This window comes from Lepidochelys kempii, chromosome 7, assembly GCF_965140265.1.
Source record: "Lepidochelys kempii isolate rLepKem1 chromosome 7, rLepKem1.hap2, whole genome shotgun sequence".
Lineage (NCBI taxonomy): Eukaryota > Metazoa > Chordata > Testudines > Cheloniidae > Lepidochelys > Lepidochelys kempii.
In genome coordinates this window covers 81,905,014-81,923,352 of record NC_133262.1, presented here as the reverse complement: position 1 = coordinate 81,923,352, position 18,339 = coordinate 81,905,014, and the positions used below count along the sequence as shown (strand labels likewise).

The 18,339-nt window shown below is 44.5% G+C and overlaps 1 protein-coding gene across 1 annotated transcript in view; it reads left to right on the top strand.

Annotated features, from left to right (window-relative positions):
• Positions 1 to 17,799, top strand: part of SLC25A16 (solute carrier family 25 member 16) — a 44,718-nt gene extending 26,919 nt beyond the window's left edge. The window contains exons 7-9 of the mRNA XM_073353480.1: positions 3,678 to 3,840; positions 4,692 to 4,760; positions 15,933 to 17,799. Coding sequence (XP_073209581.1) covers positions 3,678 to 3,840; positions 4,692 to 4,760; positions 15,933 to 16,089 — 389 coding nt within the window. The 3' untranslated portion in view covers positions 16,090 to 17,799. The remainder of the gene's footprint in view (positions 1 to 3,677; positions 3,841 to 4,691; positions 4,761 to 15,932) is intronic.
• Positions 17,800 to 18,339: the final 540 nt, after the last annotated feature.

Genomic DNA, 18,339 nt, shown 5'->3' with positions numbered 1-18,339 from the left:
CCGCCAACCCCAAGGACCCGTCCCTCTGCGGAGCGTGCCGGGAGAAGCGGGAGGAGCTCCGGGCCCTCGAGGACCACTGGGCCTGAGGTGCCTTCATTTGGTCCCGCATCCACCTCCTTCGGGAGATGGACCGCGGCTCCCGCTTCTTCTATGCCCTGGAGAAAACGAGGGGGGCCAAGAAACATGTCCCCTGCCTTCTTGCGGAAGACGGCACCCCCCTCACGGATCCGGAGGAGATGTGTGGGAGGGCCCGTGACTTCTACACAAGCCTTTTCTCCCCGGATCCGACCGATCCTGGCGCTTGCGGGGTGCTCTGGGAGGAACTCCCCACGGTCAGTGTGGGCGACCGAGACCAACTAGAGCTGCCTCTCACCCTGGCCGAGTTCTCGGAAGCCCTCCGTCGCATGCCCACCAATAAATCTCCGGGCATGGACGGGCTGACCGTGGAGTTTTACCGCGCGTTCTGGGACATCCTCGGCCCAGACCTAGTCACCGTTTGGGCTGAGTCCTTGCAGAGCGGGGTCCTCCCTCTGTCGTGCAGGCGAGCGGTGCTTGCCTTGCTGCCGAAGAAGGGGGACCTCCGCGATTTACGAAACTGGTGTCCCGTCTCACTCCTTAGCACGGATTACAAAATCATAGCGAAAGCAATCTCGCTGCGGCTAGGGTCCGTGATGGCGGACGTGGTCCACCCAGACCAGACCTATACTGTCCCGGGTCGCAGCATTTTTGACAACCTATTTCTAGTCCGAGACCTTTTGGAACTCGGGCGGAGAGATGGTCTGTCGTTCGCCCTCCTGTCTCTTGATCAGGAGAAGGCGTTCGATAGAGTAGACCATAGGTACCTCCTGAGCACTCTGCAGGCGTTTGGATTCGGACCTCAGTTTGTGAGTTTTCTCCGGGTGCTGTATGCCTCCCCGGAGTGTTTGGTTAGGCTCAACTGGACCCTGACTGAACCGGTCAGCTTCGGGCGAGGAGTGCGGCAGGGTTGCCCCCTCTCGGGCCAGTTGTACACTTTGGCGATCGAGCCTTTCCTCTGTCTCCTCCGCAGGAGGATGACAGGGTTGGTGCTGCGGGAGCCGGAGCTGCGGCTGGTCCTGTCGGCTTATGCCGATGACGTACTCCTCGTGGTCCAGGACCTGGGCGACTTGGCGCGAGTGAAGGCATGCCAGGCCATCTATTCGGCAGCCTCCTCCGCCTGAGTCAGCTGGGTCAAGAGCTCTGGCTTGGCGGTGGGGGACTGGCGGCAGGTAAGCTCCCTCCCACCCGCGCTTCAGACCATCCGGTGGAGTGCGGGTCTACTGCTCTATCTTGGCGTTTACCTTTCCGCCATGCACCCTTCCCCGCCGGAGAACTGGAAAATTTAGAGGGCGGGGTGATAGAGCGGATCCGGAAATGCACGAGGCTACTCCGATGTCTCTCCCTCCGAGGGAGAGCACTGGTGCTTAACCAACTAGTCCTGTCCACGCTCTGGTACCGGCTCAACACCCTGGCCCCGGCCCCGGGTTTCCTGACCCACCTCCGGAGATTGATCCTAGTGTTCTTCTGGTCAGGAATGCACTGGGCCCCTGTTGGAGTTCTTCATTTACCCCTGAAGGAAGGAGGGCAGGGCCTGAAGTGTCTGTACACTCAGGTCCGTGTTTTCCGCCTCCAGGCCCTGCAGAGGCTCTTTTATAGTGCAAGTAGTTCGGCATGGAGCATACTGGCGCACGCCTTCCTGCACCGCTTCCAAGGGCTCCGTTACGACCGGCAGCTCTTTTATCTTTGTCCGAGAGGTTTTCCGCGAGACCTCTCCAGGCTGCCGGTCTTCTACCAGGACCTTCTCCGGGCCTGGAAACTGTTTCTAACGACCAGGTCCGTGGCGGCCACCGTGGGAGCAGATCTCCTCACGGAGCCCCTGCTGCACAATCCCCAACTCCGTGTGCAGGTGGCGGAGTCCCGCCCGGTGCGCCAGAGGTTGGTCCTGGCGGAAGTCATGAGGGTCGGAGACCTCCTGGACTACGACCGGAGAGACTGGCTGGATCCCCTGACGCTCGCTCGGCGCATGGGGCTCTCCAGCCCTCGTACCCCCCGGTGCGTACTTCGGGAGGTGAAGGCCGCCTTGACCCCTGCTGCTCGGGCTTATGTCAACCGAGCCTTGCGTGAGGGCGCACCCCGCCCATCTTCTACCCCAAGCCCGCCGGACCTTTCCATTGGGCCCCTACCCTGCCGATCCCAACAAACCCCTCACCCTTTCACTGCAAGCCGGCTGCATGAACTGCAGCCGGTCAGTTTTCAAATTGCACCACGGAAATATTTATACACACTCACGCTTCATACCCTTCACGCCCACAGCCTGGTGTCCCGCCCCGATACAAAGTGACAGGACCTCCTGCCACCTTTGGAGGGTGAGCAACCTCGATGGGCCAGCCTGTATTCCACCTTGGTCCCGAGGCCTGTCGGGGACATCAGTTGGCGGCTCCTTCACGGAGCTGTGAGCACGGGTGTGTTTCTGACACGGTTTACCCCCATCCCGGATACTTGCCCTTTTTGTAATGTGAGGGAAACCCTGGCGCACGTATATTTAGAGTGTGCCAGATTGCAGCCCCTTTTCCGGCTCCTCACAAATATTCTATTGTGCTTTTGGCTTCATTTCTCCCCTCACTTTTTTATCTATACACTTCCCATCCGTGGCCCCACAAAAAATTGTGGGATCTCCTGGTCAACCTCCTCCTAGCCTTGGCTAGAACAGCCATTTATAAAACCAGAGAGAGGAGGTTGGCCCATGAAATGTCCTGTGATTGTAGGGCTTTTTTCCGATCCTCAGTACATTCACGTATCCGGGCGGAGTTCCTCTGGGCAGCGTCCACCGACTCCCTTGACGCCTTCGAGGAGCGGTTCTCTGCTCGGTGACTCCGTCTGACCCTTTGATTGAGGGGAAGAGCGAGAGATGCCAGCCCCAGCCGTTGCCGCTGTGGATACCATCATTACTGTCATCTAGAAGGGGTCCAATAATACATGGGTGTCTACCCCCCCACCCCTAAACCGCCCACCCCGCAGCTGTGCCCATCTTGCCGGGCACTCTCAGGAGAGGGAGGATCGGTGACACTGGGCGCGGCACTAGGTAACTCGAGGGGGTGAAAGACCATGAGTGTCGAGGAAGCCCCCCCGCTCTGGGCCACCAGGTAACTCAGGAGGGTGGAAGACCACGAGTGTCGAGGAAGCCCCCCCCGCTCTGGGCCCACGCTAGCCTGAACACTTCTCCCTCCTGAAGGCTGCTGTGTTATACCTTCTGTTTGCATTGTTTTGTTGCATAGTTGTTTTGTTTCCTTTGGTAATTCTTGTAAGTGTTACCAATAAACTTCTTTTCTGTTTCCAAAAAAAAAAAAATCTTCCCTGTTACCTTACCCAGGGAAAAGGGACCTACTTAGCCTGGGGCTAATATATCTGCCTTCTGTTACTCTCCTGTAGCCATCTGGCCCGACCCTGTCACATTGGATAAATATGTAATATTTGTATTTATTTATGTAATGTATGTAACTTTTCTCTCTTTCACAATATTTAATAAAAACCTCGTAAAGAATCAGGAATTAAATAATTCAGTGTGTGATTACTCTCTTATGTTACAAAGACTCTATGTGTATCAGTAAGAAACTTGTGGTTTCCTAAAGTCTACATAAAATTACATTTTTCTCTTTCAGGTTTTTCATTTTTTACCTTTAGTACCTTAAAGAGCATTGGACTTGCCCAAGCACCTAGCCTGCTTGGAAGGCCTTCCTTAGATAATCCTGAAGTCTTAGTTTTGAAAACACATGTAAGCTTGCTGTGTGGTGGCTTGGCTGGAGCAATAGCACAGACAATATCGTAAGTTTTGGTGGGATATGGGTTTGTTTGTTTTGGGGTTTTTAGCTGCACTTATTGAAGAAATTATATGCTATCTTGGATTAAGAATTTTTCTTAAATGTAATATTTCAGAGTTAAGCTTTTTTTACCTGATAGGTCAGAAACTAGAGTGCACTTATTTTATGGTGCTTCACTTTCTGAATGTGTTTTAATTTTGAAGATCTTTAAAAGTATATGTATCAGACCAAATCCTGCTGTCTTTATTCTGACAAATTTCCACCAAGGTAAATTAGAATCTTACCTAGAGTTGGAGTTGTTTTACACCAGTTCATTTTAAAACAAAATCATAGCTACAAATATATATTTAAGTTACTATATTTGGCATAGTTTATTTTTATTTCTCCCTCCTTCTCTACTCTCTGCCTTTGTCAGATTTTCTCCATGGCCCAGAAACAGGTGAATTGATTGGATTTATTTTTTTGGCATTTATTTTTTTCGAAACTATTTAATTACAAATGTCACACATGCATTTCTGTCTCCTCCCTAAATTCTGTTTTACACAAACTGGTTTATGCTCTGTCTGATCTTCATGTATCTTCTTTACTTCTGCCTAATGGAATATATTAAGATTCTGATTCACTGTTTTTAATTGTGCTGGCGGAAATCTCGATTTTTGGAGAACTTTCAGCTGTGTTGGGCACTGAGTTTGAGCCTTGACTCACTGTAAAAGGAACTTTGAAGTTTCACAGGGAACTTTATTTATTTATATTCATGTGTGTATATATATACACACAAACACTGTATTCATATTTTTGCCGTTCAAGTAGTTAAAATGCTTTCTTTTTTAACAAACAAACAACTCTCTTCTTTAGATATCCACTTGATGTAACTCGTAGGCGAATGCAGTTAGGATCAGCTCTTCCAGATGCTGACAAGTGCCTGTAAGCATTTTATTATACCATCCTTTTCAACTGTAGTAAGTGAATTCCTAAATGTATAAGTAAACCTCTTTGTTTAAAACTGATACATGATTAACTGTGCTATAGATTCCTTCATATTTTCCACTAGTGGAGAGGGTATTAGGTTTCTGTGCTCTTAACTGAGAGGGAAACTGTTTTTTTCTTTATTGTGATCTCTTAAAAATCACAGAAATGAATTCTGCGAATATGAGATCTTTATTGTTGAAGTTCTTTTGTGTTAGGCTTCAATTTACTACAGCTTCACTTGGCATAAATAAGCTCCAAGGGCCCAATCCTGCTTCTGTTGAATCTCGGGGCAGGTCTACACTACAGCCTGGATCGATGCTCTGAGATCGATCCACTGGTGGTTGATTTAGCGGGTCTACTAAAGATCGCTCTCCAGTCGACCCCTGTACTCTGCCCCCTACGAGAAGAGTAAGGTCAGTTGACGGGAGATTTTTTCTCCCGTTAACCCCTGCGGTAACTCGAGCTAAGGTACGTCGACTCCAGCTACATTATTCACGTAGCTGGAGATGCGTAGCATAGGTCAACTTACCGCGGTAGTGTAGCCATAGACATAGAATCGTAGGACTAGAAGGGACCTCAAGAGGTCCTCAAGGCAGGAGTGCAGGGGACGGTTGTGTCACCAACTTCTGTTGTCTTGAATGGTGCAGGATCTGGCCCCAATGCGAATGATTATTTTTTTCTTGTTTACTATCACTTTCTTGTAACCACAGTACTGATTGACAGTTCAGTTGTAGACACTGAGAGTATATCTACACAGCAGTTTAGGCCTGGGGCTGAGCCTGGGCTCAAGCCAAACCCCCCTTGCATTCACACTGCAAATGTGCTAACCTTGTTTAACCATGTTAAACTGTGACCTAGACTTTATTGCTTTCATGTGTGCATGAGGCCCTGACTTGACTCAAGTCCCAGAAGTCCTCCGGATGCATCCTAGAGAGCACAGCGCTGCATGTAGTCAGCACGGTGGCCGGAAGCACCATTACTACCTGGGAGTATGCTTTCTGTTCCTGCTGCTTTCGCTGCCATGGTTCCGGCTCTTCCTCGCTGCTGTGTAGAGCTTTCCTGGAGCAGGGAGCAAAGCCACCAGGCAGGAGGTGGCTACGGGCCACCAGCATGTTGTGGGTCGTTCCTCCCCCAGCCATGCTGAGCCAAGAGCTTTGCCTCTCTGCCTCCCTTCAAGGCAGCCACTTGGTCCCTGCTCCATACTCTGGCCCTTGCTCTTGGGCTCCCCCGCTCTCCCTGCTGTTACATGTTCAATGGCACACGGGCAACGTGCTCTGTAAAGGTAGCCAGTGGGAGTCAGCCCCAAAACTTCACGGCAGCCTCCCAAGAATCCCTTATCCCTGCCTCTCCAGGTGCAGGAGGGACAGTGATAAGGGATCCTCAGGACATATTGCCCTTGACTGAAGGAAAAAAGGAACACATCTGAAATGAGAAAAAGGAATTAAAAACATGATGGCATTGTGCCAGGTCTGTAGCAACATCCAGTTGGCATTCTGATGCTTCATTGGCAGCTAATTCTGCTCTGAGATGGATTAATTTTCAGGTTTAAAATATAGTTGCCATAGTCCACACAGAGCTGGGATTTTTGGCACTTGTGAAGCAGAAAGGAGGAGGACTAGGAAGTGGGGCGAGTGATTCAGTTATATAACTGGCCATTATCTTTGAAAACTCATGGCGATCGGGGGAAGTCCCGGGAGACTGGGAAAAGGCTACTGTAGTGCCAATCTTTAAAAAAGGGAAGAAGGAGGATCCTGGGAACTACAGGCCAGTCAGCCTCACCTCAGTCCCCAGAAAAATCATGGAGCATGTCCTCAAGGAATCAATTCTGAAGCACTTAGATGAGAGGAAAGTGATCAGGAGCAGTCAGCATGGATTCACCAAGGGAAAGTCATGCCTGACTAATATAATTGCCTTCTATGATGAGATAACTGGTTCTGTGGATGAAGGGAAAGCAGTGGACGTGTTATTCCTCGACTTTAGCAAAGCTTTTGACACGGTCTCCCACAGTATTCTTGTCAGCAAGTTAAAGAAGTATGGGCTGGATGGATGTACTACAAGGTGGGTAGAAAGTTGGCTAGATTGTTGGGCTCAGTGGATAGTGGTCAATGGCTCCATGTCTAGTTGGCAGCCGGTATCTATCGGAGTGCCCCAAGGGTCGGTTCTGGGGCCGGTTCTGTTCAATATCTTCATTAATGATCTGGAGGATGGTGTGGATTGCACTCTCAGCAAGTTTGCGGATGACACTAAACTGGGAGCAGTGGTCGATATGCTGGAGGGTAGGGATAGGATACAGAGGGACCTAGACAAATTGGAGGATTGGGCCAAAAGAAATCTGAGAGGTTCAACAAGGACAAATGCAGAGTCCTGCACTTAGGACGGAAGAATCCAATGCACAGCTACAGACTAGGGACCGAATGGCTAGGCAGCAGTTCTGCAGAGAAGGACCTAGGGGTGATAGTGGACGAGAAGCTGGATATGAGTCAACAGTGTGCCCTTGTTGCCAAGAAGGCCAATGGCATTTTGGGGTGTATAAGTAGGGGCATAGCCAGCAGATCGAGGGACATGATCGTTCCTCTCTATTCGACATTGGTGAGGCCTCATCTGGAGTACTGTGTCCAGTTTGGGGCCCCACACTACAAGAAGGATGTGGAGAAATTGGAGAGAGTCCAGCGAAGGGCAACAAAAATGATTAGGGGTCTGGAACACATGACTTATGAGGAGAGGCTGAGGGAACTGGGATTGTTTAGTCTGCGGAAGAGAAGAATGAGGGGGGATTTGATAGCTGCTTTTAACTACCTGAAAGGTGGATCCAAAGAGGATGGATCTAGACTATTCTCAGTGATAGCAGGTGACAGGACAAGGAGTAATGGTCTCAAGTTGCAGTGGGGGAGATTTAGGGTGGATATTAGGAAAAACTTTTTCACTAGGAGGGTGGTGAAACACTGGAATGCGTTACCTAGGGAGGTGGTGGAATCCCCTTCCTTAGAAGTTTTCAAGGTCAGGCTTGACAAAGCCCTGGCTGGGATGATTTAGTTGGGATTGGTCCTGCTCTGGGCAGGGGGTTGGACTAGATGGCCTCCAGAGGCCTTCCAACTCAGTTATTCTATGATTCTATGAACTTTTCCATTCCCAGTGGAGTCATTGAGGCTTTGATACTCTATTAAAGAAAAAACAACACCACCACCAGCTTTTATATCCATGCTAAATTTTTATTTAATACATTTGAATCAACCCTCTCCCTGCCCCCAAACACTTTGGCCAAGTTATAAGAAGTAAGACAGTTGGACGGCAAAAAGTAAAGTAAAGAATACTATTTAGAGAAATGCAAGATTTTCTTTGGCCTAGGAGAGTGAGTTATCAGAGATGCAAAAAGAAAAGGAGTACTTGTGGCACCTTAGAGACTAACCAATTTATTTGAGCATGAGCTTTCGTGAGCTACAGCTCACTTCATTGGATGCATACCGTGGAAACTGCAGCAGACTTTATATACACACAGAGAATATGAAAAAATACCTCCTCCCACCCCACTGTCCAGCTGGTAATAGCTTATCTAAAGTGATCATCAAGTTGGGCCATTTCCAGCACAAATCCAGGTTTTCTCACCCTCCACCCCCCCACACAAATTCACTCTCCTGCTGGTGATAGCCCATCCAAAGTGACAACTCTCTACACAATGTGCATGATAATCAAGTTGGGCCATTTCCTGCACAGATCCAGGTTCTCTCACCCCCTCACCCCCCCTCCCAAAAACCACACACACAAACTCACTATCCTGCTGGTAATAGCTCATCCAAAGTGACCACTCTCCCTACAATGTGCATGATAATCAAGGTGGGCCATTTCCAGCACAAATCCAGGTTTTCTTACCCCCCCCCACCCCCATACACACACAAACTCACTCTCCTGCTGGTAATAGCTCATCCAAACTGACCACTCTCCAAGTTTAAATCCAAGTTAAACCAGAACATCTGGGGGGTGGGGGGGTAGGAAAAAACAAGGGGAAATAGGCTACCTTGCATAATGACTTAGCCACTCCCAGTCTCTATTTAAGCCTAAATTAATAGTATCCAATTTGCAAATGAATTCCAATTCAGCAGTTTCTCGCTGGAGTCTGGATTTGAAGTTTTTTTGTTTTAAGATAGCGACCTTCATGTCTGTGATTGCGTGACGAGAGAGCTGAAATTGTGGAAAAGCAGCATCACTTGCCCCATAACCTCAGCCATGCGGAACGCAATGCCATCCACAGCCTCAGAAACAACTCTGACATCATAATCAAAAAGGCTGACAAAGGAGGTGCTGTTGTCATCATGAATAGGTCGGAATATGAACAAGAGGCTGCTTGGCAGCTCTCCAACACGAGTTTCTACAAGCCATTACCCTATGATCCCACTGAGAGTTACTAAAAGCAACTACAGCATTTGCTCAAGAAACTTCCTGTAAAAGCACAAGATCAAATCCGCACAGACACACCCCTGGAACCCCGACCTGGGATATTCTATCTACTACCCAAGATCCATAAACCTGGAAATCCTGGGCGCCCCATCATCTCAGGCATTGGCACCCTGACAGCAGGATTGTCTGGCTATGTAGACTCCCTCCTCAGGCCCTACGCTACCAGCACTCCCAGCTACCTTCGAGACACCACTGACTTCCTGAGGAAACTTCAGTCCATCAGTGATTTTCCTGATAACACCATCCTGGCCACTATGGATGTAGAAGCCCTCTATACCAACATTCCACACAAAGATGGACTACAAGCCGTCAAGAACACTATCCCCGATAATGTCACAGCTAACCTGGTGGCTGAACTTTGTGACTTTGTCCTTACCCATAACTATTTTACATTTGGGGACAATGTATACCTTCAGATCAGCGGCACTGCTATGGGTACCCGCATGGCCCCACAGTATGCCAACATTTTTATGGCTGATTTAGAACAACGCTTCCTCAGCTCTCGTCCCCTAAAGCCCCTACTCTACTTGCGCTATAATGATGACATCTTCATCATCATCTGGACCCATGGAAAAGAAGCCCTTGAGGAATTCCACCATGATTTCAACAATTTCCATCCCACCATCAACCTCAGCCTGGTCCAGTCCACACAAGAGATCCACTTCCTGGACACTACAGTGCTAATAAACAATGGTCACATAAACACCACCCTATACCGGAAACCTACTGACCGCTATTCCTACCTGCATGCCTCCAGCTTTCACCCTGACCACACCACACGATCCATCGTCTACAGCCAAGCTCTGCGATACAACCGTATTTGCTCCAACCCCTCAGACAGAGACAAACACCTACAAGATCTCTGTCAAGCTTTCTTACAACTACAGTACCCACCTGCGGAAGTAAAGAAACAGATTGATAGAGCCAGAAGAGTTACCAGAAATTACCTACTACAGGACAGGCCTAACAAAGAAAATAACAGAACGCCACTAGCCGTCACCTTCAGCCCCCAACTAGAACCCCTCCAACGCATTATTAAGGATCTACAACCTATCCTAAAGGATGACCCAACACTCTCACAAATCTTGGGAGACAGACCAGTCCTTGCCTACAGACAGCCCCGCAACCTGAAGCAAATACTCACCAACAACCACATACCACACAACAGAACCACTAACCCAGGAACTTATCCTTGCAACAAAGCCCGTTACCAACTATGCCCACATATCTATTCAGGGGACACCATCACAGGGCCTAATCACATCAGCCACACTATCAGAGGCTCGTTCACCTGCACATCCACCAATGTGATATATGCCATCATGTGCCAGCAATGCCCCTCTGCCATTTACATTGGTCAAACTGGACAGTCTCTACGTAAAAGAATAAATGGACACAAATCAGATGTCAAGAATTATAACATTCATAAACCAGTCGGAGAACACTTCAATCTCTCTGGTCACGCAATCACAGACATGAAGGTCGCTATCTTAAAACAAAAAAACTTCAAATCCAGACTCCAGCGAGAAACTGCTGAATTGGAATTCATTTGCAAATTGGATACTATTAATTTAGGCTTAAATAGAGACTGGGAGTGGCTAAGTCATTATGCAAGGTAGCCTATTTCCCCTTGTTTTTTCCTACCCCCCCTCCCCCCAGATGTTCTGGTTTAACTTGGATTTAAACTTGGAGAGTGGTCAGTTTGGATGAGCTATTACCAGCAGGAGAGTGAGTTTGTGTGTGTATGGGGGTGGGGGGGGTGAGAAAACCTGGATTTGTGCTGGAAATGGCCCACCTTGATTATCATGCACATTGTAGGGAGAGTGGTCACTTTGGATGAGCTATTACCAGTAGGATAGTGAGTTTGTGTGTGTGGTTTTTGGGAGGGGGGTGAGGGGGTGAGAGAACCTGGATCTGTGCAGGAAATGGCCCAACTTGATTATCATGCACATGGTGTAGAGAGTTGTCACTTTGGATGGGCTATCACCAGCAGGAGAGTGAATTTGTGTTGGGGGGGTGGAGGGTGAGAAAACCTGGATTTGTGCTGGAAATGGCCCAACTTGATGATCGCTTTAGATAAGCTATTACCAGCAGTACAGTGGGGTGGGAGGAGGTATTTTTTCATATTCTGTGTGTATATAAAGTCTGCTGCAGTTTCCACGGTATGCATCCGATGAAGTGAGCTGTAGCTCACGAAAGCTCATGCTCAAATAAATTGGTTAGTCTCTAAGGTGCCACAAGTACTCCTTTTCTTTTTGCGAATACAGACTAACACGGCTGTTACTCTGAAACTTATCAGAGATGGTTCCAACCCTATAAAGATACTACATAGGATCAAATCCTGCTTCTTATTCATGTGGGTATTCCTGTTGAAGGAAATAAGACTTGTATCTGGGCAAGGACTGAAACCAGGACTTCAGTATTTGGCCCTATAAAATAAGGGATCCCCCAGGGGTGCTGCAGCAGATTGCACCCCAAGGCCTGGGGATGCACTTCACTGTTCTGCAGCCAGCAGCCCCCAGGCTGGGGTGAGCGTGCGTGTTTTTTTCCTCTGAAACCTACGTTTTATGTCAAACATCAAAACAAACAGACAAAAGCAAACAAAAATACTCTTCATTGACCATTCTGTTCTAAAAATTAAGAATTGCAAAGTTTTATTTCAGTAGTTTGACAACACTAGAGACTGATGTTCTAGTTATTCTCAGAACCTTTTCCTGCCAGTGTGAATCAGCCTAAAGGTGGAGAGCACAGTTTTCAGATTGGATCGTAGTTTAGTATAAAGCTGTCTCAAACTGCATTCTTTCTACTGAAACAGCCACCAAAGGAGCTAATTATGCAGTTTATGTATTTGTGTGCCCCTTATGGGCTCCTGAGTCACATCAATAGCACCTCCACAGTCAGGAAATGGGAAGCAGTAAAGATTTCCCACAGTGCACTATGTTCTAGGGTTAGAGTGTTGACATTGAGGGGAGAGGGGCACTTGGCATTTTGGGATATGTTTACTTTGACTCAAGTCTGTGCAATTGCAGTATGGACGCCAGAACCCTAGGTTTGAGCATTGGTCAGAAAATTCTTAACCTAGGTTTAAAATGCAGTGAAGATGCTCAAGTCCAGGGTTCTCTGACACAGGTCAGCTAACTTGAGTTTCATGAACCCTAGGCTTATGTTGCTGTGTAGACAGTCTAAGATCAAATATCTCCGGCTCTTGCATAGTGCACTTTGGTAACACTAAGTGAAAACTCCATAATAAGACATTGTTCAAATCCGATTAAATTCACACTTTTACCTAGAGCTGGTATTAATTTGCATGGGGCAAATGGAAGTTGAAATCCATTATTTTTCTATTCAGTTATATAAACATCAATCTTTTTAGCTCATTACAGTTTGTTTTTATATATATATATATATATATATATATATATATATATATATATATAATGTAGGTCTGATTGCTGGTTTTGGTGATCTCTTGCTTCTTGGGCTTGCAGGAACTAACCATTATAAAGACACTAGGTCTTCCACTCAGTATCCCTATTAAGTTGGTATTTTGGAGGAATCCATATCTCTAGCTCCAAGGATGGATGGACAATGGTCATAATGTTGGTATTTGAGCATGGGGAAATAGAGAAAGTAAAAGTCCTCAAGTTTGGAGGATTATGGGAGATGTGTTCAGGGAATAATTTATTTGGTAGCCCGTGAATGCTGAGCCATCTTTCAGATCTCTGACAATATTTACTTTTTTTGGTCGCTATATTTTAGCATCTATTTGTTGATGGTTACTAGTTTCTTCTCTTCTGTAAGTTCAGAAAGAGGAAAAACAGTTATCTGCAGATCTAAAGCATATACTACTTCACTTATCAGTTAAAACAGGCTATTTATAAAAATTGTGCAGCTAGTACTCTTTTCAGAGATAATGTTTGGAAATTCATCTTAGTGCAGAGTCTGAAATACAGAATGTGTTCCAAATCTTTAGCCTTAAAGAAAAGGGGGTAGTCTTATGGTTAGCATAAGAACGGCCATACTAGGTCAGACAAAATGTCCATCTAGATCAGTATCTTGTCTTCTGACAGTGGCCAATGCCAGGTGCCCCAGAAGGAATGAACAGAACAGGTAATCATCAAGTGATCCATTCCCTGTCGCCCATTCCCAGCTCCTGGCAAACAGAGGCTAGGGACACCATTGCTACCCATCCGGGCTAATAACCATAACTACGATCCATGAATTTATCTAGTTCTTTTTTGAACCCTTTTATAGTCTTGGCTTTCACAACATCCATTGGCAAGGAGTTCCACAGGTTGACTGTAGGTTGTGTGGAAAAAATACTTCCTTTTGTTCGTTTTAAACCTGCTGCCTATTCATTTCATTTGGTGACCCCTAGTTCGTGTGTTATGAGAAGAAGTACATAACACTTCCTTATTTACTTTCTTCACACCAGTCATGATTTTATAGACCTCTATCATATCCCCTCTTAGTCATCTCTTTTCCAAGCTGAAAAGTCCCAGTCCTGTTAATCTCTCCTCATGGAAGCCGTTTCATACTCCTAATCATTTTTGTTGCCCTTTTCTGAACCTTTTTCAATTCCAGTATATCTTTTTTGAGATGGGGCCACTAGATTTGCACGCAGTATTCAAGATGTGGACATACCGTGGATTTATATAGAAGCAATGTGATGTTTTCTGTCTTATCTATCCCTTTCTTAATGATTCCCAATATTCTGTTCGCTATTTGGACTGCAACTGCACATTGAGTGGATGTTTTCAGAGAATTATCTACAGTGACTCTAAGATCTCTTTCTTGGGTGGTAACAGCTACTTTAGACCCCATCATTTTATATGTATAGTTGGGATTATGTTTTCCGATGTGCATTACTTTGCATTTATCAACATTGAATTTCATCTGCCAGTTTGTTGCCTAGTCACCCAGTTCTGAGAGATCCTTTTGTAGCTCTTTGCAGTCTGCTTGGGACTTAACTATCTTGAGTAGTTTTGTATAGTCTGCAAATTTTGCCACCTCACTTTTTACCCCTTTTTCCAGATTATTTATGAATATGTTGAATAGGTCTGGTCCCAGTACAGATCCCTGGGGGACACCACTATTTACCTCTCTCCATTCTGAAAACTGACCATTTATTCCTACCCTTTTAACCAGTTACCAATCCATGAGAGGACCTTCCCTCTTATTTTATAACAGTTTACTTTGCTTAAGAGCCTTTGGTGAGGGACCTTGTCAAAGGCTTTCTGGAAATACAAGTACACCAGATCCACCGGATTCCCCTTGTCCACATGCTTATTGACCCCCAAAGAATTCTAGTAGGTTCTCCTGGTCATTGCAAACCGAGCTATCTGTGTTTTTAATGATTGAATCCCTCATAATTATTACCTGGCTTTTCCCCATAACTGGAGTCATTGCCCCGCCCCCCCAACCCCCAGAGAGGTTGCCTCACTGTGAGAGGGTACAACAACATCATCTGGAAGGGGGGTCCCAGCTATGGGATTGTTTCCCTTTGCTTCAGTTGGATGTTCTCTTCCCTGAGACTTTCATCCTCCTCAACAGCACAAAGGCTGTCAGACCCAGGGTGGGACTGTTCTACTCTGTCCCGGAAAGTCTCATCTATGTACCTCTGTGTCTCCCTTAGCTCTTCCAGTTCAGCCACTGGTCTCCAAAGCCCGTACACAGTCTCTGAGGGCCAAGAGCTCCTTGCATCGAATGCATACATATGCCACCTGCCCATAAGGCAGGTAATCATACATGCTGCATTGGGTACAATAAACTGGATAGCCCCGACTCTGTTGCTGGACTTCTGCCTGCATTCTCTTTTTACTCTTGCAGCTTGTTCCTTTGTTGATGTTTTGTTTTTATCAGGGGGTATTTTTGGCTTTAAGTTTAAGGAATGTTAAATGTATCTAGCCCCCCCTCATATTCCCACTCTAAACTCCCTCGCAAAACTCCCCTTTTAGCCACTCCTGTTCACTAGCTCCTCTAGTCTCTCTTACGGGCAGGTTTTTTAAAGCCCTTGTCTTTCTGAGTAGCCCTGGCCCCTGGTTAACGGTCGATGGACGCTAAAGCGCTTAGGGATAAAAGCCTTGTTAAGAAGCTCTCAGCCTTGCTTAGCCGGCCGCTAGGCTCAGCGTATAGGTCCCCAAACAAACAGACCACAGGGTATATTTCAGTCAAGCAGCAAGCACACCACAAACACACACTAAGGCACTGGACTGAGGCTGAGATCTGCGTTCTAATCAAGTCTCTGTTACAGATTTCCTGTGTGACAACAGTTAGGGCTTGTTTGCATGGAGAGTTAGCATGCAGGAAGCTAGGCGAAAATCTGCAACACACTCGCTTGCCATGCATTAACTGGCCATGTGGACCTTGTTAGCATGCACAAAGTTCTGTAGTGCGCTTTGAGATGCACCGATGTAGACAAGCCTTTAATTTTTCTCTGCCTTAAAGTTCCTCATTTGTAAAATAGGTTAACATGTACATACCTCAGAGTGGCACTGAGAGGATAACAGAGAAACCTTTGAGGAGCTCAGATAGCTCGAGTGGTCACATGACTTTCATTAGCTATCCCATAAAATCAAAAAGTAACATGAAATGCCTTGTATTTAAGAAAATGATTTTCAATATTAAATAAATCTATGTATTGCATAAGGGCTTGGATTCTTTTTATCTTTTCAGTACAATGGTGCAGACACTGAAGTATGTATATAGACACCATGGAATACGAAGAGGATTATACCGCGGTTTATCTCTGAATTATATTCGTTGTATACCTTCCCAGGCTGTGGCTTTTACCACATATGAGTTTATGAGACAGTTGTTGCACCTCAACTAAATTTTTTTCCTTAAACTTCACTGAAAAACTACAGTTATCAGTCTTCATGTTATGTTTGTGAGTAAATTACTTGAAATGGGAAATTTAATCTGTCACTGTGAACTATTGGAATTTTAGTACTTAATTTTATTTGCCAAAAAAAAAAAAGCATGGAGTAATAGAACCCTTTGGAGTCAGAACAGGAAATTGCCTAACATGGACATTAATTAGCTATAACCAACTCTTTGCACTTGTAGGCTCCATTTGGTTAATACAAATAAATTATATAATTTACAACCATTTACAACCATCACAGTTACAATGAAAGGAACCAGATTTTGATACGGGTTTCAAACTGTTTGCTGTTTAGCTTTATGATGTCATTCCAGGACTTTAATATTATTTATCATTGTATTGCTTGTTAACCCAGAAGTTAAATGTCTAATTTTCTTTATTAAATAAATTAACTTGAATAAAATGAACCTAATTTTCACTTGCTTGTGAGATTTTGTAAAAGTAGAACTTGGTAGCCCACAATTTAAGGGTTGCTTTATTTTATTGCATATGAATTGTTTGTGTACAATTAAATAAAGTAATGTTCTGTATCTTCTGATGGATAAACATTTCAAGAAATATGAAACTCTTCAACTGTTTCAATAAATACTAATAATGAGATTAATTTAAAAACAGAATCTTATTATTTGGAAGTCAGTAACTTTGCTTGTTATCTTTTAAAAACAATGCTGTTACTAAGTATGCTATTAACTTAAAATAGGATCTGATAAATGAAAATTCCTACATTACAATAACAAATGTAAAACGGAGGTCTCTGGGCCCAATCCTGCAAGATATTGCATACCATTTTGTAAGGTGTTGAATGCCTTCAAGTCAATTTTTTGGAAGTTGAGGGCACTCTACACCTTGTCACATTAGCCCCGAAAAACATTTGTCTTTGTGTAGTGATGGAGGAGAAAGTAGAGACAAGACTGTGTATGCTGCAGCATTTACCTACCTGGACCATGTGCATACTTTTTGGGGAAGGGGAAAATAAAGGCTGTACTGGAGTTTGTTTACAACAGTGGACAGTAATAGTATTAATATATACAATGGGGATGTGTGCTATTCTGGCTGTGGAGTATAGTATACAGTATACTATTACTCTGATTTTTTTTTTTCTGCTACAGTTGCTGCTCTTCTTGAGCTAGGAAATGACTTAACAGATCTGCTCATACATGATTTACACTGGTACAATTTCAATTTAAAGAACTTCTTCTTAGCTGAAGAAACTGTAAAACTAGAATAACTATTCTTTCAGTCATTTACTGTTAAGTAATGCAAGTTTATTTATTTATTTGTAAATATTTTGAGTGATGTCCTGGTAATGGATATATTAACTAAAATAGTGATTTCATAATCAATATCACTTATTTTTGACGACAAGGCCACAACCTAGAATTTGAGTTTATACATCAAGAATAACTTTTGTGGTTGGAATTTTTTTCATTTTATTAAAATATATATTTCTTTGATATTTACCAGTGTTATTGGCAAAGAATGAGATGTATTTGAATTTATTTTATTAAAAAACCTTGAATAACAATAAAATATCTTTATATGATTTGTAAATATTGCAGACAATAGAAATGCATGTTTCTGGAATTATACTATATTGCCCCTTGTAAATAAACATAAACAAAGTTGTCATGCTTGATTAAAAGAGACTACAATTAAGATTTTGGTCTGACTTTTAGTTTTATTTAAAGGAGAATTAATTGTGTTAGAAGCAACTCTTCAAGATTACAAATCATCAGGATTTAAATTGATTTAAATCATGATTTAAATCACTCCTCAGGAAGACTCGATTTCATCATGGTTTTGTACATAAAAGTGCATTCTTGTTGGTTGTTATAACCTTAATACATATTCTTCACAACTTAGAGATAGATGTAGGTTTTGTTTTTAGAAGGTACACACTATATATTTTTAAACAGTGATTTATTTTGAAAACTTTTCAGATGAGTTTTACAGCTATATCAGAAAATGAATGATTGTTTGGTTATTTCATTTACCAAAGGTAATTGAAGCAGATATTTATGAAATCATTGGGAAGTGAACTATCTCCAATTCAACAGGTTAATCATTAATATCTGGAGGATTTTCTTGCCATGCTGTATTAGGAGGAGAACATCACCAGACAAACATTTAAATGGTTTTATTTAACTAAAACACAACGTTAAGTATTCTGGATTTTTTTCTTCAACAGCAAATATA